The sequence below is a fragment of the Bradysia coprophila genome (genome assembly GCF_014529535.1).
Source record: "Bradysia coprophila strain Holo2 chromosome IV unlocalized genomic scaffold, BU_Bcop_v1 contig_5, whole genome shotgun sequence".
NCBI classification, from domain to species: domain Eukaryota; kingdom Metazoa; phylum Arthropoda; class Insecta; order Diptera; family Sciaridae; genus Bradysia; species Bradysia coprophila.
The window spans coordinates 5,367,604-5,388,304 of NW_023503374.1; the positions used below are offsets into that span (position 1 = coordinate 5,367,604).

The 20,701-nt window shown below is 34.9% G+C and overlaps 1 protein-coding gene across 4 annotated transcripts in view; it reads right to left on the reverse strand.

Moving 5' to 3' along the window:
• The window catches only part of LOC119071843 (potassium voltage-gated channel subfamily KQT member 1-like), a 34,392-nt gene extending 21,230 nt beyond the window's left edge, over positions 1 to 13,162 (reverse strand). Inside the window, exons 1-3 of one of the 4 annotated variants that reach the window (XM_037176898.1) lie at positions 13,021 to 13,162; positions 12,332 to 12,755; positions 6,841 to 7,024 (exon numbers count right to left, since the gene is read on the reverse strand). In XM_037176898.1, the coding sequence (XP_037032793.1) occupies positions 6,841 to 7,024; positions 12,332 to 12,596 (449 nt within the window). In that variant the 5' untranslated portion in view covers positions 12,597 to 12,755; positions 13,021 to 13,162. Of the gene's footprint in view, positions 1 to 2,518; positions 2,947 to 6,840; positions 7,025 to 12,331 lie in introns of those variants that run through there. The other 3 variants (XM_037176897.1, XM_037176896.1, XM_037176895.1) reach the window with 3 other exon arrangements.
• Positions 13,163 to 20,701: the final 7,539 nt, after the last annotated feature.

The window sequence follows — 20,701 nt, forward strand, 5'->3', positions numbered from 1 at the left end:
TGACATCACATAATGGTGCCGAGTTCTGAATATGACCCATTTGGAATAGGAAAACATAGCTAACGCCGACCCGTACGAAATACCTATTCGTATCGAAAGCCTTTAGTGTGAAACTCTTTATTTTTCCTACTTCATACTCTTCTCTACTGAAAAGCTATTCGCACTTTAAAATCACTTACATTATCCACTCTTTGCCTTGTTATCATATACAAATAAATTGGCGGAGACCTATTTAAACAGTTATATACCGCTATAATTACCTACATTTTACTATAAATAAATATTTCACGGATGAATATGCAATTATATGACTCTATATGACTGTATATAGCTCAATATAGTTGTACATAGCTATTAATAGATGTCCATAGATTAGATGCCGAAAACGACCTACACAGATAATCAATTACTTCTCTGTTAACAGAAACTCTATAAGTACCATTTTCCCCAAGATATATCACTTTTACTAAAATCCAATCGTTAATACCTTTCAAACAAAAAGAAGTTCATAAAATTCGGTCAAAAACTCGAGATATTGACAAAATACTCCACGTTCACTGTACCGCCGAGTAGCCGGGTAAGAGCTCACTCCAAGAGACCTAGATCACGCTCCGGTGAACCTAATTTTATAAACTTTTTTTTTCCTGTTTGGTACAGTCAATACCTATCTAATAAAGCCGAAAGGTAGCCGAAATATGTTCAAATTTTGGCGCCTTACAAAGCAAAAACTGCTTGGGGCCCTGTACCTAGTTCACACCAAGGGGTCTAACTCACGAGTCGGTCATCCGATTTCTATAAACTTTTTTTTTGTCGATCGGCATTGTAAATATGTTTCATTTTATGTATAATTTACGAGTGTAGCGTTTAAATGTCCTGGCCCCAGCTCAGGAGGGGTCGACCCGAAATCACCCATCTTAGAACTTAGCCTGTCTTTTGACATTACCAAACGGGAAAAAAAAGAATTTTAGAAATCGGATGAATTTTACTCAAGTTATCGTGCAGACAGACGGACATTTTTTCCATCTGATTTGGCATCTTTGGACAACCACAATAGGTTTCCCCTCACTCAGGGAGTCCAATTCGACGTGTTACAAACGTATGCGTAAACCTATAAGACCCCAGTAATTCGTACGGTTCTAAAAATATTGCAAACGATTACAATGACAACTACTGCTATATCTGCTATATCATCTGTTACCGACATCGACGACAAAAATAAGCAACGATCTATAGCCTATCTTATTACGATCTATTATCTACGATCTTATTATAATCTAAAATTGAAGTGAAAACTAATGAAGTAATAGATTTTCCAATAGTATGTTGAAAATACATCTATAGAAAGAAGTAATAGACTCGATGTTTTGTACTGGTAATACTGGTAATGTTGTCTACGGTTAATTGGCAAAATATCTGAAGAAAACTTGGAACAGACAACCATCCATCAACCTGATTCCGAAGATCAGATACAGCAATAGCTCGACGTCATGAACACACTAATTTAATATAAATATTTCAGAATAGAAATTTCAAAAACTGATTTCGATTTTCAATTCCAACAGAGTCGAGACAATGAAAATTTATTATACATCAAATCAAATTGATAAAAAAGACCGTACGTGTCGTCTCATCTAATTTAAGCATCGTGAATCGTACAAACCTGTACATTTTCCCATGTGTGTGTCATATATATATACCTAACAATATTTATTAAAACATTTATTGTTTTACCCCCACCAAAAAAAAATGAAGCTCGAAAAACCATGTCTGTTATCATATGGCTGTATCAGACACAACAAAATACGGAAAAAAAGGAGTCATGTGATATCCATTATAGAGTTGCATTCGAAATTTAATTTATTATTCAATTAAAAATAAAAATTAAATTTTCTTGAAAAAAATAAAACTTTTTCCATTAAAATGTTCACTAATAAAACATGGAACACGGGGGCATCTATCAACATCATTTCACAAAATCAACTTCTGAACGCGATGTTTCTGTTGATTTTGTTGTTGGTGTTTGTTTGGTAAATCGAACAAATCAACCATAAATATATGATTTATTATGAGTGACCAACATATAACATGTTATGACAACCTCATTGCTCATTCTCATGTATTTATTTCAGCAAATATAATTATTTTCGCTTTATAAGTAATAACTGAAAGAAACGCAGGAAAAGTCTCTGAATATATTTGTGTTAGCTGAACATTGAAATGTTTCCCTTGCTGATTCATTGCTTCCATAAAAATTAGTAAAAGTCATTAATTTCGACGACCATACTTAACATTAAAATCTATTCTACGCAATAATTTTTTTTTATTCGAACAGAAAACAAGTCTCTCAGTGTTTTCGGTTTGATTGAACTAGCGTGATGATATGGAAATATTTTTATTTTATATTTTTATTACACTCCAACACTAAATGCATACTATATATCGATAGAATTCCCGTAGTTCTTTTATTGAACATTCTCATTTATAACTATTTTGTTTCGGGGGTAAAATTAATACACACCAAAAATGTCTTCACTTTATATCGGTTTCGTTGTACACATTTTCCATTTTATTTTTATTCGAATTCCATTTGGATTTAAACTTTTGATTAATTTTTATTATGGATTTTATCACCATTGATCACATATCATTTCATTTCGCGTTCTTTTCTTTACTCGCCACTGTATGTTTTGTTTTATTCCCTCAACACAGTTATAAGCACTTCCAATTATTCATATTTTTTTTTGTTTTTCATTTGCAACGAATTTCTGATTTATGGAACGAACATTATTTCCATAGCCATATATCCTTGGAATATATTCGTTTTCTTTTCGTCGGTTTTATTGTTGTACATTTACACTAAACGGTAGACAAAGACACCAAAAAAATAATAAAAAAGACTTAATAACATCGAACCGAAACACAAAATTATTAACCACTAGACGTGCGACGAGCAAACGACCAACTGTTGAGAATGAACTGAATTCACGAATGCTAAAATCAACCCCCCCTATAACATCAGAAAATGTATATCGCTATACATATATGTGTGGTACCCTCTACGAAAACCCCCCAACCATCGATGAAAGAAAATTTTGTGTAAATGTGTTTCGGTGCCTCGTTCTATATAGAGTACACCTGGTATATTTGTATACGTATTCGGTTATGAATACATAAAAAAAACGTTTTTTGTTGTTGTTGTTGTGGAAAAGAGCTTTTATATCAAAAGCTTTGTGTCGTTTTATACGACTTTGATGGGCTTAGGCTAACGTATACAGTCGAACTATAAATGTATATGGGCTGTGTTTGTATATGTAAATATATTCATAACAGTGAGCACATGAAAAATTAAATAAATAACGCAAGAGTGTCGAAAACGAAACTTCGATAGAATGGAAAGGAATATATGCTTGATAGGATTCGGTATAAAATGCTTTATATAAACCATAATAACAGAATTGATCTTTTAGTGTGGAACAAGGAATGTCAATTCACCTATATATACCGAATATACAATCGGACATTACATAAATTCGACTTTTCATACATAAAGACAACACACAAAAAAACACACAACAATTGAATGCCTCGCTTTGAAACATATGTGGTGAAATGCCGTATTTACATTATGTACATTTACTGCGACTTTATACAAAACATTAAAATGTTTGTACAACTATTCTAGTTGTACTATAAAGTTAAAAATAAACCAATTCGAAGTGAACACATTTTGTACCGAGTCATGATTAATATTAATCACATTTGCGGCTCAAATTTCTCTGTTGTCACAGAAAAAGCACACAAAGGATGAAATATTAAATTACAAACTCTCTCCCCGTTTGATTCATAATAAAAGTAAAAAAGAATTCTAATTTAATAAAACACACGACATTAAATGGCTTATGGTTGGTAGAATTGTACTTTTCCCATTGTAAGCCATCACGGTGATAGACCGAGAGCACGTGATCATTTTTGTACAATAGCTGGAAATGGATTGTAGTTAATGTTTACTATTAAAGTTGACTATGTAGACAATGGTCCATCGTGAACAACAACACACAACAGAAGATTTTCTTAGATGGTTTTCTTTGTCATATTCTTTGTCATATTCTTTGTACTTTTCACAACTTTTAAAAGATTTCTTTAGAGCTTTTATTGGAATTTTTAAAGGTTAGTTTTGAATGAATTTTCTTCGAAGTAATTTCCAGTTTTTTAAGGATTTTCATTTTTAACAAATACGCATTTTCTATGTGCTATCTACCTCACGGAGTTGCGGGAATCGTTAATAATTTTCACAGTGGCTCGTTTGGTACAATCTCACATTTGAAAAAAAAAAAAGAAAATTGAACTTGCAAAGATTCTTCTGTTAAGTAAATGGACAATGTGACTTGGGATAGTATGAACGTGTTAAATCTTCTTTTTTAAAGACGACCGACAAGCCCAAAAGAATTTACAGTTTAGCTCTTTTTCGAAATTAAAGTTTGAGGGTGACACTATTGTTTTCTTACGATGGAATGAGAGACTTATTCATGGTTACAGGGTAAATAATGTCACCCTCAAGCTTTATGAAATCGATGCACAGAAAGTTTTACGTAAAATAATTCCGAAAAAGAGCTAAACTTTAAATTCTTTAGGACTTGTCGTCTTTAAAAATGCACGTTCATATTCATATTGTCCATTTACTTAACAGAACAATCTTCTCGCAAGTTTTCATTTTTTTTTTCAAATGTGAGATTGTACCAATCGTTACCAATGTACCAATGTACCAATGTGAAAATTATTAACGATTCCCGCAACTCACAGGAACCGATACACAATTTAAAATAGACATGAAAAAATCCAGAAATTGTAATTAAAATTGTTTTTGCCACAAGCCTACCGCCCATGTAACGAAAAAATCTGCTACTTCATGTGTTTATTTTCATCAAATCTTTTGCTTCTTCAACTTTACAGTACATGTTTTACTATAAATAGAACATTGCTGCTGGCTCATCGATTACTTTTTTTTCATCGTAGTCAACAGCAGATGACAAGCCGTTTCTAAACAAATTTTTGATTAAGATGATCAGTCCATCTCAAACAGTACAATCAAATTTTCCAACAGTGGACTGAAAATGTTTCAGGCTTTCATTCTACCAAACGTAAAGAATGGTTGCTATAAAAGTTATATTATACCAATTGAATTGAGTCTGAACGACAGTAACGGCTAACATAAAAAAAATCATTTGCCATAATCTTTTACAAATTAAACATTCAATTAACTACGTTCAATCAAAACGTAAATCATAAATTGAAATAATTGTTTTTTTTACAGGATTTGTTGCAGCTTAGCACATGGGGCTTTTAATTGCAATCGCCGAGACATTTATTTAAAAATGTTGCGGTTTGATTGCATCATATTGTATTGAATAGCATAGCTCTCGCATATTGAATGACAATAAAATCTCGAATTAATTCGTACAGACTGTCCAATACCGTCGACAGGATGTAGCGTCAACACGAATCCAAAATCAGCGTCAATACAAATTATGTTTATGCATTCAGACGCTTCATCATCGCGTCTGAATCCATAAATACGATGATTAGTTCGATCTTATAGAGCAATTTTTATGTTAAAACAAATGAAGTAATAGATTTTGTACCGAACAAAAGAAGTAGTAGACTTTGCTGTCAAGACCATTATTTAAGCGATATGCTTGCCGCCTGTGAAAGGTTGAGCTACAAACATGAAACAAGTCGCAGTGAAAATTAAAAACGTTGAGTCGGTCGATAACACCTCACTTAGAATGCTGAGTATTGTTTCTATAATGCTGCTGCTTTTACCCTCGCATTACTTGATCCAAAAACAGCACGTGTTCTCCATAAAACAAATTTTATTGTAACTGGAGTCCAACATTTTTTTTACTGCTTGAAACATTGAAAAATTCAATTTTTTCTAATTGTACCACGTACACATTCCCTCGAGACTTAAAATTGATTAAATCTTTTTGCTGTTGATAATGAACCCATTATTAGTGGAAGCATTCGGTTCTATCAATGACGCAGCTGCTTTTTTGCCAATATAAAACTTTGACTTTGATTCACCTGTATAACAATTCGCTTTATTATCATTTACCAGTATAATGTGTACAAAAAGACCGACTATATCTTCCACAGAAACCATTATTGTGCATTATTTATCGTTCATTGCTGCCAATATTCAATTATTACGTATAATCAATACGGATTTTCCTCCTCCCTATCACAGGGGTGTAACTTAGAACAATTTTGATTTTTGTGCCAGCCCTGTTTGAATGTTGTTCAAAATGATCGACTCGTTTTTTAATTTTCTGAATGTTTTCGGCAACAACGATTTTCTGTTATAGTAACTTTTAATTGACTTCGGCAATTGCCTAAAATCGATGGTATTTTACGACAATTTTTATGGTAAAGTGGTACACCCGTGAGTATAGTCTCGCAGTGTGTGATAAGAAAGAGAAAATGTTTATGGATGGGATGTATAGTTATAGTGTTTCTTCCATAACAAATAGTGTGAGACGAGTGAATAGCGAGGTGAAATGACGATTTTAGCTCCGATTCGACAATACGATGAACTCCAGTGTAAAAAGGTTTCAACTTTGGAAACATTTTCGCATTTACACAGTCGACAGAGATAGTACGTTTTTCGCACGTTATAAATTATTTCAGAAATTTCATTGAAGACAGTGAGCTGGTACAAGTCACTTTTTTCTGCACATTAGGAGAGGACTACCTTTATCTGCATTATTTTCGGTCCACATAAAATAGTACAGAGGTGGGTGAGTGACTTGATGAATATAAAAAGAAAATCGTAAAGTTACTTACACCAAAACGTGATAAATTATACATTTCCATCCACTCGGACGTTCCAAAAAGTTATAAACTTGTCCCTGGAACGTTGCACGCCAGGCATGATGACGTCGTGATTGAACATAACATCTCGTTGCTTCACCAAATCTTGGTGGACCTTTCAGTAGTTCTACTTGAGCGCCATCTTGACCTCCATCAGCTGAAAGTTTTAACGGTTACTATCAGAGGGTTTTTGCAAACTAAAATAAGAATTTTTCCTTCATTGTCGCCGCATTTGTCCAATAACCAAAAGATGCAATTTTCGAAGCACACGGCGAATAATCAGAAACAACAATGATACAGCAGTTCATGCTAATGCGACATTCATGTAGTGAGACACAGTGTAGTCAAACCTGTATAAGTTGTCCTTTCAAAATTAGGGATTTCAAAGTCGATATTAAGTAAATTAGGATGACCTGTGAAGATGGCCAACTTATAGAGGTTATACTAGTCACTTATTGCCTATTTATGAAAATTTTCTAAAATTTACCAAAAACCAATTTTTGGTGAACTTTTCCAAATTACTAAAAATAAGCTCTGCTTCTAGTGATAAAAAATTAAAAGGCCAGTTGTCATTTTGTTGAGAGGCGAAATCGAGATTAATAAACTTTGAGTTACTAGTATCGGGATCGCAAGCTGAGTATGACAACACATATCTTGATGCCTAAAAAACGTTTAACAGCTATACAACGTTTTACATATCAATTTGCGGATATCGATCCATTTAAAATATTAATTTAAGAAGTTTATTAAATATTAATTATGAAGCCAAACGTTGACTTTTCACAATTAAGCTTGTCATTGCTCCTGGAACGATACTTCAAATCACGGTCGTGTAATTTACACGTTTTTCTCACTTTTCTTTAACTAAAGCATAAAGCGCCCTTTGACACTTGTCAATTCAGTGTTCAGTGTTCAGTGTTCGAGCAATGCAATGGCAGAAATAATTTAATAATCCTAGTGTAAAAACTTCTAGCCATCTGCTATCGACAACGACGACAAGAATAAGCGATGACCACTAGCTGGTTTGTGTACCTCTTACATCACAATGTATGGCAAAAAAGTTGAAGTGATAGATTTTGTATCAAACACTAGGACGCACTCAAGTAACATTTTAATCTATTCAGAAACAATAATCGTATTGCGATAGTAAATCTGTTGGTTCTCGTTTGATTAAAGTAAGATCACATGTCTGCTACAAAATCCTCTACTTTATTTGTCTCAGCATACTAGGGAAGGGAATACCGGGCTCTTGTGGCAAAACCGTATTTCGGTAATACCGGACACAGTAATACCGGTAGTACCGGTATTTTCGGTATTACTTAAAAAAAACCTGGAACTATTTCAAATTGTCATTTTTAGAAATATACGCTGCCTGGACTTCAAAAAAACTCGTGGTCAATATCAGTTTAATAAAGATTCCCATTCAATTGCATAAATTGGATTTTCGATAACGTTTATGTTCGATTAGGAATCGAATCTCAGTTAAAGTACGAACATGGGTTATACTTTTACAACGAACGAACGCTATGCCTAACACAATTATAGTGAGAGCTATTCCCGTTTTTGGTAGTTAATAGTCAACGAAAGCTAAGAAAGATAAAAATACAACCGAGTGTAAAGTTTCACACCAGTTTCATTTTTTAATCACGAGGTTCATCCTTAGAGTAGGCAACAGGACTTTAGCCTTGCACCTCTATGCCATAATTCCCTATATTAAGGGTCTTAATGAACAAGACCATTTTTGTTACAAGGGGTCGTCCATAAATCCCGTCAGCTGTTTTCAACGATCCCTTGTCAGCCATTGTCCTACTTTGGTGGACCCCCTCCCCCCGGTAGACGTCAGCTTTTCGGAAAATAATAAAAAATTGAATTGAGTAAAAAAACGAAATTTTCGATATGATAAAGCGAAAAAAACATTATCGCTCTAAATGTAAGGAACGAAAGAGCGCACGTTGAATGCGCGCGGTCGGCACCAAGGCTCCGAAAAAGCAGGTTACGTCAAAGCGAAATATATGGCAAATGTCCACTAAATCAACTTGGATGCCAGCGGCTTCCGTGACGTGACGTAACCTTTAAGAACCTTGACTGGCATACAAGTTGACATTTGGAAAGTTTCTTTTTGTAAGGTGAAAGTAAAAAATTGTAAAAATGTTAAAAATCTTTAAAGACATTCAGTCAGTCAATGGACCCACCCAAGAAGTGGGACCTAGTTGCTTCAAAATGCAAAATGCACCTCAGGTTTCTTTTGTTCCATTTTCGCAAAAAAGACTCAGAGGCCAAATTTGATAAATTACACTGTACAATCTTTTTGACGTTAGATGGCAGTATGGAACTATAAACTAACCTTACATAATGATATATAGATCTTGGTTTACCCAAAGTGAAAATCTCAGAGCTATGTAAATTCGCTTCGTTTCGTCGGTAACAGGAAGCAAGTAGTTTTCCCATAATTTATGAAAGCAAATTAGGTAGAGCCGAAAAGTAGATTCGTAGAATCAATTTTTTTTCATTTGTTGGAACCATTTTTTAGTAAATTATTTTTAAATAACAACGATTTTCTAAGTTTTACCTCCTTCGGTATTAAAACCGGTATTGAGAACTGCAAAACCGGTATTCGGGATACCGGTATTACCGGTATTAACGAAACCGTTATACCGAGCATACATTTTGCTATATAAGACGACCAAGTGTTCTCGTTTAATTTTGTCGTTTATCGACAACAGATGAAAAAGTTATAAGTGAATCTAATATTAACTTATTAACCTTTCACATAAAACGTTTTCGTAGATCATGCCCGCACGTTAGTAAGTCCACTACCAAAAATGTTTTAAAGGAGGATTTTTCTGAAAAACAGAAGACCGAAATCGGACGCATTTTCTATTGGAATTTTTTAAAAGTACCTAGAAAGGTATTCGACCCCAGAAGTCAAAACCACTTTCAAAAAAATTCTTCGAAGCTTTTGTGGCTGGTATGAGGTCATCAAAAACCGAAAACTTCCACTTTTCTTACAAAAATTTCTCCAGTTACACGAGCCGTACAGGATCGTGTGAGTTTGTCATTAGAAAGGTAATTACATGTACTTACGGGGCAAATAGGGTCTTATTGGGTTTGAAATTCATCTACACTGAACTTTTCAACCGAAAAAAGACTGAAAACTTACACTTTTTTTACAGAAATTTCTCGAGCTACACGGAACGGGCATGGTTGTGTGGGTTGTCATTAGAAAGGTAATTGTATGTAATTGTAACTACTATTTTGATGGTATTTCAGACATCTTACGACTTTCCCATCGTAAAAGAAATTAATTATAAAATCTATTACAGAAATTGTCCTTTATTCCTCCTGTAGGGCTTATTAACAGGTTATAGCCGTCTGTATAAGGTTAGTTGTCTGAGTTTACGCATTTAAACCAACGAAATTTTATGAAAAATATGTACATGTTCCATGGCTACTAAGGAAACACTAAGACACACCAGGAATATATAGAAAGACATTGACATTCTTCAGACAATCATAAATTTAATTCATTGTGTTAGTTCTTGACTCTTATCTGTTTTTCCAACTATATAGCTAGAGAGTTCGTACTTCGATTCGTGCAATATGTCAATTAACTGTGTGTATTTTCACCTTTCTCTGAGGGTTGGAAGGGAGGGAGTATAAGTCGAAGTGTATATCATTAATCAATTCTTTGCATATCTTTTCAGTGGTTTATGTGTATCAAATAAACTAGAACAATAAGAGTAATGTTCAATTCGTTTCCTTTTGCCTGAGTGATAGAGGACAATTTTAATAATAGCTGTAGAAGTAGATATATTGGTGTCAATGCTATGCAGTTCAGTATTACGTTGGCTGTAATAACCATGTTGTCATGCTAAAATGAGAAAAGTGGATTTGTAGGTAACTGTATTGTATGATATAATAGCCAATAGTGAAAGACTCGCACGCGCATTAAATATGAAGATTTTTTTTATAAATACCTAATTAACCTTTCGCAGTTAATCTTTTTAACTCCTAAATCAACGTGCCCATTTTCTCACTTTCTATACAACATTTATAAAATTCAAAACGTAATTATTGATTGCTGTAAGGTCAAATTCAACGGCTCAGCTTGACACTCAGCTCCATACAAAGACACAAAGTCATGGTACACGCGTGTGGAAATATTTGTTTTCTTCCCGGTATCCGAGTCAAATTTCCCGGTATCTAAAATCGTAAATTTGATTTTTCGCCACATATTTTTCACGATTTTTTCGATTTCCCGGTATCTAAAGAATTTTTCTGAAAACTTACCGGTATCCAGGATACCGCGGATAGCGTGAATTTCCACACGCGATGGTACAGCGTTATAAAAACGCCGTTTTTCGAAGTAATGTTCACCTCGGCTTTGTCTCACTCTTCCGCCCGATGTACCAATTCGGAATTGAGACCAGATTCCAATAAACGATTACGGAATGTTGGAATCAATTCTATATAACAATATTAATAACTCAACTGGTAATGAAGCTTGTAAGTTTTGCAAGATTACAAAATTTAACAGCTATTTCGGTGCATATTTCCCTGATTTTCCTGGTAAATTGTCGGGGATTAAAAAATATTATTGGATCACGTTAAACCAAAATTCTCACACCTCTTTCGATTACTTCGTATCGTGTGAATCTATCAAAACATACTCCGTCGGACTTTCAATTGTTAAAACCTATAATCATCGTTAAATAGTATCATTCATAAACAAGGAGAAAGAAGTTAGTTGTTGGTGATTGAAAGGTCGCCACCCGTATGATTTGAATAAGAAAATATTTATTCAAGTAAGTGGAAAAATATTATTATACGACGTACGAGTACGAATTGCTTTGTAGCTTGTACTGAAAGGAATGTTTTCACAATTTCTCTACCGGAACAATTTTGACGAGGCGGTGTTTATATTTAGCTACCTGTCAATATTCAGTGCATTTTGCATATAGATTTTTCATTATCGTTAATTCATATACTAAACGGCTATCGTAACTCAGTTATGTCGTGTAATACTGCGATGTTGATTTTGTCTTTACTTCAATATTGTGTATGCTACCATCAATCCCTACTTAAATCCTGATCAAACATTTCAACCTGTTACATACGGACTATTCATCTGTTATCGATAACGACGACAAAAATAATGACAAGCTCTAGGTGATTCATACAGTGTATGTTAAAAAAATTGAAGTACAAGATTTGAAATCAACAGATTAAAATTACTTTGATCGATGGAAGTAATAGACCCGACAAAAATACTGGTCATATGCTTGCCGTCAGTGTAACAGGTTAATTGAAAATGACATCACATGTATCTCGCATTCTAAAATTATTTTTCTCACGACTTCAGTGCACCCACAGAGCTTGTTCGAAAAAGAAAATATTGTGGCTTTTAGACACTCAACGAAACCACAACTTTAAAACCACTTTTAAAATCAACATTTAAACATACCTCCCGGTGTAGTTAACGATGACCGTTCCGTAAACACCGAAACTGATGGAGAATGTGGCACTAGCGACGGTGGATTCGATTCAAAGTCAACCGAATCGATGGTCACACTAGGCGTCAACAGTTTGCTGTTCCATGCATTCTTGTTGCTGAGTAAACTTTTCGATTCGTTTAATGACATAGATTCTAAATTGTCATTCGTACTGCTATTGGATAGATAACTTATGCGGGGTAACTTCAATTTCGGTCCGATTTTCTGTTTTGCCATTGTGCCGCAAACGGGTGCATACAGGTGTTACACTTTTTCACTACGATACGGTCCATTTTTAATATATTTCTCGGAATTTCTTCTTTCTTTTTTTTCTAATTCGGACGCATTTTGTAAATCGTATAATGAATCATTCAATTCGCTGCCATGATTGTTAACCTACATCAAATTTTCAAAATGTGTTTCTGGTTCATTTAATACGTTTATAGCTACATGGTAATTGACCACGTGGAAAAAGGTTGAAAATCAGTGGATCGTAATGCTTTAATCAATATGCTCTGTGTATGCTAATTTAAACGAAACTTTTCCATGCACATACAACACATAAAACTTTTGAATTTCAACTGTGTATATTTTAATGGTTTTATGTTTAAGCAATCAAAAAGAAACCTCCAATAAAAACCACAAAATAAAATTTCTTTACATAATTACACACCGCCCAGGCACACACCAGGTAACGAAATAGTTTATTATCTGCAACTATAAATAATGGAACTAAGCCCAACTCGCCGTTTTATTCTTTTTTTTACTTGTAATCAATAAATTCGCGATGTATACCGTTACAATATTTCATACAAACTAAAATGAAATGTCAGACAAACCCTATAATATTTAGTCTAGATAGATGCTATATATCAACCTATAGGTATATACACATCCTCTATAGTTATCGGTATAATATATACCCACACGTTGGTTGAATATATATAGCGAAGAAAAGTGCCATTTGTTTATTGGATTATATATCAAATAAACCAACCAAGGAGAGAGACATTTCAGTATTTCAGACTTTCGCCGTATATTATTTTAGTTAGGCAATAAAAAATTAAAATGTTAAACTTGGACTGCATCGATTGGTTATTACATGTAATACAATGTTTCGCTCTAAAATACAAGTTTAGTGGCTAAGAACGACGCAAGAATATAACTTGCAGTGTCTGTGCGGTACGGATGTACTGGATTTACTGGAAATTATCGACAAAATTATGATAGAGATACCGATAATTGATGTCTAATGCCAAATTTTTGTTTTTTCTTTGAAAATGGCAATCAATCTTACGTAATATTCGGGAAAGCTCATCTATTGTAACAGGAAGATTAATTTGAAGTGGACATTAAGAGCTTGATTAAGAGACCATTGGGTGGAAAACTGGAGGTATTCGAAATGATTGGTATGACGCCGAATGTTAGCTTGCAACACAAGCGAAGAACGATGCAAGATTGAGGACTCAGCAAACTGGAGCAACACGGTGAGCCACATTAGAATATCGAACCAAACGTGAAGATGAGCGAAAACTTCCCCGAAAGAAAAAAGCAGAAAGTGAAAGGAAGGTTTTCGTTGAAATACAAAATTTAGCAGAAACAAGGGACACTCAAAAACTGTACCAAAAAGTAAAAAACGGATACAGTCAACTGTGCAAGGATTCAAATGGTGTAGTACTAGCAGAGGAGAGACACTGCATGGAAATATGGACAGAATTTTTCAAGAGCCTGCTATGTCAGAGTCCAACAGTAACAACGGAAGAAGTAGCGGAACCGGATTCACAATCGAGCGCACAAGGTCGGAATCATTTGTCCAGCGTATAAGAAGGGTGACAAATTGGATTGTAGCAACTACAGAGGAATTAATCTATTGAACACAGCGTACAAAATATTTGCGGATATTTTACTGCAGCGTCTCATGGCGTATTCGGAACCAACAACTGGTGAATACCAGGGTGGATTCCGCAACGATCGCTCAACAACAGACCAGTTGTTTAGCATCAGGCAGATCATGGAGAAATGCAGAGAGTTCAATGTTGCTCTACACCATTTGTTTGTTGATTTTGAAACGGCATATGACAGGGTTTTTTGGAGGAAACTATTGAATGCGATGGTGGAACTTGGTTACCCCAAAAAACTTATTTATTTGGCTAGAATGACTCTGTCACATGTGAGAGCCAAGGTCAGAATTCGGAACAATTTATCTGATACCTTTGAAGCCTTGGAAGGACTTAGACAAAGCGATGGACTGGCAGCTCTATTCTTCAACATTGGTCTTGAGAAGGTGATAAGAGAGAACAATCTTCAGAAAGTTGAGTCAGTTGTTAGGATATGCTGATGACCTAGACTTAATTGGACAGAACATTGACATTTTAAAGAGAATTTCACGAAAATTGAAGATAGGGGTGCTGAGTTCGGTCTCAAGGTCAGTGAGAGAAAAACCTAGTACATGACAACTTCATTGTCTGATGGCAGACCAACGGACCATACGCTGGAGGTGAATGGAAAACACTTCGAGACTGTCGACAGCTTTATTTACCTTGAGGCGCTGGTCAATAGTGATAATAGTATCGGAGAGGAAATACGTAGAAGGGTAACGCTTGGTAACAGGAGTTACTACAGTCTTCAAAAACTCATCCGGTCAAAAACACTCAACCGCAACCTTAAGTGCGAATTGTACAGATCGCTGATTCGACCAGTTGTAGCATATGGATCGGAAGCTTGGTGCATGACACAGAGTGACGAACAGACACTTTTGGTTTTTGAAAGGAGAATTCTTCGATCAATTTTTGGAGGTGTCAATGTGAACGGCAACTGGAGAAGAAGATGCAACCATGAACAGTATCAGCTTTACAAGGAGCCTGATATAGTCAAATTCATCAAAATCAAACGATTAAGATGGCTCGGTCATGTACAAAGAATGAATGAGGAACGTGTACCACTGAAACTGCTAAATACAAATCCCGATGGAAGACGCAGACCAGGAAGACCAAGAGCGAGATGGAAAGATGCAATTGAGTCTAAAAGTACTAAGAGTGAGCGACTGGAGAACGTTGGCGCGGAATAGGTTCGATTGGAGAAGATTGCTGGAAGAGGCCAAAACCCGCCTAAGTAAGTAAGTAGGACATTAAGTCAATACACTTCTATTGTGTTTCTCAACTCTCACTGACGAAAAGTATAACTCGTTTTTTGCCGTGATTGAGAAATAGTTAATTATGCCATCGAAAGACAAATACATTTTTAGGCCGATGTGTAAATTGTCACTCGATGCCGCTGGGACAATACACATCTGATGCTATTATTGATGCATTAAGCTGTTACAGACGGCAAGCATATGACCAGATTATTATCGGATCTTTTACTTCCGTAGATCAAATTATTTTTAATTGGTTGATTTCAAATCTTGTACTTCAATTTTTTTAACATGCAGTTTACTATATATAAACTACCATCTTACCCAGATCCTGTCATTATTTTGGTCGTCGTTAGGGTTAAGACATTTTTGAGACCTTATTATACTTTGAAGTGGGATCGAAGATAGATCCAAAGTATTTTCATTCATAGCAATTATTCAAGAACCTGTCAATCATTTCACCCGATACTGTCGTCCGACACAAACCATCAATTGAATTGTTCTGTGCACCGTCTGAACTTTGTTATGGTTGATACAACTCGTCCGTTACTTCAATTAGTCTTGGAGCAGTCTTTTAACTGAAAGGATTGGGAATTGCTCGTTGCCTCTCTTTTTCTTTTATGTACACTCACTTTACCGGTGACGGATCGTCATCAGACGGTGAAACATGTGAACATATGTCATCTGAACTTTTATGCTGATCTTAAGAAACTGTAGAATCCGAATCGTCCCTGCTCTCAGTTTTGAATGAAACGAAGAAAGGTTGCTCTGACAGCTTATTCACTACTTGCAAGATTTTCGGCGGGGTCCTATTCAAGTCAAAATCTTGTCGGAACCACTTGGGCTGTTTGGAGCCTGAGGGAACTGAGAAAGTGATAAGCCTTTGACATTGACCCCACGACCGCTCCTAAAACGACGAAATAAGTTTTCCATCTTCTCTCAGTATAGTGCAAATCACCGGTCTTATAACCGCTGTTATATACAGCACTTGTCGCACCATAGCACTGAACCAAGCACTAGAAAAGATTTTTTAACGGAAATTTAGCCCCTCTAATATGAACAACATTTTTTGAACCGCCACAAGTATAAATTTAAAGTATACATTTTTAGTTCACTTTAAAACGAAGTCATTCCAAACAGATTTATAGAAATTCGCATAAATAATTGCCAAATTAATGAAAATATGTCAATAATTACATGAAACATTTATTTATCGAAACCAAGATACTGTCAACAACTAGAGCATGTGTGTCCAAAATATAGTACACCGGCAACTCTGCTATGACAACATAATAGGGTTGCATACGCAGGCCCCTCTTGGAAAATCTGTTCTACTGCTTGGTTCAGATGCTATGGTCGAACATTATGAAAATATCATTTCAAATACATGAAGCTCATTTAATACCAGCGATTGCATAAAGGATTTGTATAGAATCAGTTAGGGTTAGGGCCTGTCTGACTTTCCACCTTTGACTTTCTGCTGAGCAACGTTCCTCAAATCAAAGCTTATGAGTCACGAAAAACATTTTACTAATGAACTAAAGAAATGAATACGTTTGTAAGATCGTCCGTTGGAGATATGGTCCGCCGTTAGTCCATTTGTATTACTTAATATCCTATGCATAAAAGTTAGCGATTCAGAACACTGATAAACTATGAACTGAATTTGATATTTTTATTTGGTATAAGGAGGGTAGGACTTCCTCTCTCTCTGAAAACATTTTATTTGAACGAAAATGAAGTGGGCGTTTTCAACAATCATTTATCAAACGCTCCAAGTTTAATATGTACGTTACTAATGTGTACATAAACTTTGAATTATAATCCCATGTACGTACAGTACACGGCAGAGTTACGGTATTTTATAAAGTCATGCATTAATTAAGTAGACTACATTTGGAGCGGTATGTTTATTCTGTAAGAATTGATTCAACCACATGGGTTTACAGAGTGTTGAACCCTTTGTTACATGCATGAAATGTATAAATTCTTTGATAGCGTAGATAGATTAACACAAAAATATGTTCATTTGAAATGGACATTGTTATCATTCGGTAACAAAAATTATTACGAATTATTTATGTCGACGCAAGCCTACGGATTAGTTATGAATCCCAAATTTGTTGTTGTTGAAAGCGGTAATTAATGGTACGAATTGAAGCAGTAATTTATTTCAGTGGAAATGAAAGTGGTTAAAGACTTCTCAAAGCTCTCAATCGGTAGAAAACGTGGCTCTCGGTGAGAGCTTTTCATACAAGGAAATAATCACTCGGGTCAGGGCACGGACATTTCTTTTTGTGACTTAGGGTCTTTCGTCGATGTATAGTTTCTTTGCGTTGCTTGTCGCTTTAGTCAAGGCCATCGATATAATATAGGGTAGATTGGCACACACGACGAACGAACGAACGAAAATTCGGAAACATATCACCCACACAACGACACAAAATTTTAATCACAACACAAAATAGAGCGAAAGGATATTCAAAAAGGGAAAGAAACATTAAGATTTGACATATTTTCAAATATGTGGATGGCTTTACTCCGCGCGCTTTCTTAGAACGTAAGTTACGTTACACATACATTCTTTCCGCATTCTTTGTTAGCTTGTATATAGGGTCAGCTTATATGGTATTATATCAATGGGCAAGGCTATTTGGCCTGTATAATACGGTGTTATTAATACGAAAAGGCTATTCGCACAAAGTGCGATTAGTCTTTATTTGACGAATCTCAATTCGTGCGAATAGTGAAATAAAGACTAATGGCACTTTGTGCGATTAGTCTTTATTTCACTATTCGCACAAAGTGTCATTAGTCTTTTTTTTAATATTCGAACTTTTTGCTAGACTGAGAAGCTATTTATTATGTGATGTATAAAGCCAGCTTTGACTTAAAACATGAAAATGTAGGTGGTAATGTTTCGTATTACGTTTTGACATATTGTAGAAGGTAGCATCGTCATCTACTACTATACATGCAAACATTTTGTAAACGAAAGCATCACTCCCTTCTACAAGCACTGTGAAGAAGATAGTAATGCTTCCTTTTACATAATATCGCTTGTGGAATAGATTGATGCTTCCTTTTTTTACATAATATCGCTTGTGGAATAGATTGATGCTTCCTTTCACATAGTGTTTTTAGAGTAGAGCGTAGCTCCTTTTTACAAAGTGTTTGTAGAGAAGAGTGATTGCTTTCTTTTACAAAGTGTTTGTAATGGAGAGTGATGCTTTATTTTACAAAGTGTTTGTAGAAGCGAGTGCTGCTTCCTTCTGCAAAGTGTTTGCAAAGAAGAGTTCTACTTTCTTTTACAAGGTAGAATAAAGTGATGCTTCCTTCTACAAAGTGTTTGTAGAGTGAAGGTTTCTTTTACAAAGTGTTTGAAGAAGAGAGTGAATCTCACTCAACAAAATGTTTGTAGAAGAGGGTGAGTATGTCAAAACATACTACCACACATGCATAAATTTTTTTCGAGAAATTCGACATTGACACGGTTGCCAGGAATCTCGCGCCGCGTCATTCACAATAATTCTCATTTTGACACATTTTGTATAAGGAAGATGTCACTTTGTGAGTTATTGTGAATGACGCGGCGCGAGATTCCCTAACACCATTGACACATATTGGGTATCACCACAGCTGTATTTTTTAGGAATCTGTGACAAATAGACTATGCCAATCATATTTAACCGATGATGCCATTTTAAAGGTCATCAATAGTGGTGACTTTATCACTATTTTATTTTACCGGAAACATGCACACATTCAAATAAAAGCATTTCCGCCAAAAAAATCATTTTTTAAATTAACGGACAAAAAAATTTCAGTTCTGTGGTGTCACTTACGACTAACTTCACAACAGACATGTCAAGAATTTTGTTTACCTGAATGGCAACATATTTTTGTATGTTTTCTTCACATTTTACCGACTGAATTAGCACGAAACGTATTGCAGGCAATTTCTAGGCACATAAAATTAAGGAATTGAACACTGAATGGCACAATTCACACCAAATTACTTTTAAAAATGAGATTTTCACAACACCCACAATGTTTGACCAAATTAATTTGTCTTTAAAATTATTTCGGAGAATTTGTCCTAAATTCTTTTTAAGACACTAGCATGAGCACACTCGGAACTATTTTCTGTGCGAAATTTAAACTGAATCACTTTGTTTTACGCGAAATACTACAAATTTTCGACACAAACTTGTTTGAGATTTAAAATTTACTGTCCCGATTTGACATTTCATCAAAACAAAATTCAGTGAATCAGTCAAAACTGGATGAACTGAGTGAACAATACTACTCATACTACTGTAATTGCAAAGTGGCAAACTTAAGACCTTATGTGGAATTTGGGTGGAAAATGGCGCAAATCACATATTTCAGGAATTTATAAAGTGAAAAATCTTTCCGGTTTCAAGTTTTTTCGTGAAAAGACGAGACACGGGTATCTTTATTTTCAATTTTTAGCTGCTTTATGTAAAAAAATTGAGAAAAAAAATCATTTTGGCGTAGTCTATTTGGTATATTTTGAATGGTTACAGATACAGAAAAGAACAGATACAGGTACAGCTCTAGAAGAAAACAATTTTTTTCTGGAAACTCTTTCGATAAAATATTTTAAATTTGAGCTTAAAGTAATCGTGAGGTGACGTACTTTAAAAATCATGAATAAGATTTCAAATTTGTCGAAAAAAAGTTGTTCAGCCGCACTGTGATGTGCCATTAGTACCTACCTTATTAATATACGGACAATTTATGAGGACTTTCTGAAAGAATGGTTTATACCTTCTTGTAGTAAATGATATTAGTTGACCATATGTAACAGCCGCTGCGAATTTCATTTCGTATCTACAAAATGTCAGGGACATTTTTTGTGAAAATATTTTCCTATATTTTCTTCCATTTTACTTAATTTTGGAAAAATGTGGCCAAATAAGGGGTAACATTCCCAAAAATAGTCCCTGCAAAATACTATTTTTCGGTAAATTTGCTGGCAACTAGAATTTCTTTGTCTACTTTTAGGTCACGATTCCAAGATGTTGTTACTTGTTTCTCTCCTCTTGACGGGCTCATCGAATCAAATTTAACCCATCACATACACTACAAGCACATCTACATCATGAGGACGATTATCGAGTCTACTACTTCAATTTTCCTCAATTAATTTCGTGAAAATAAAAGTTGGAAAATCTATTCATTC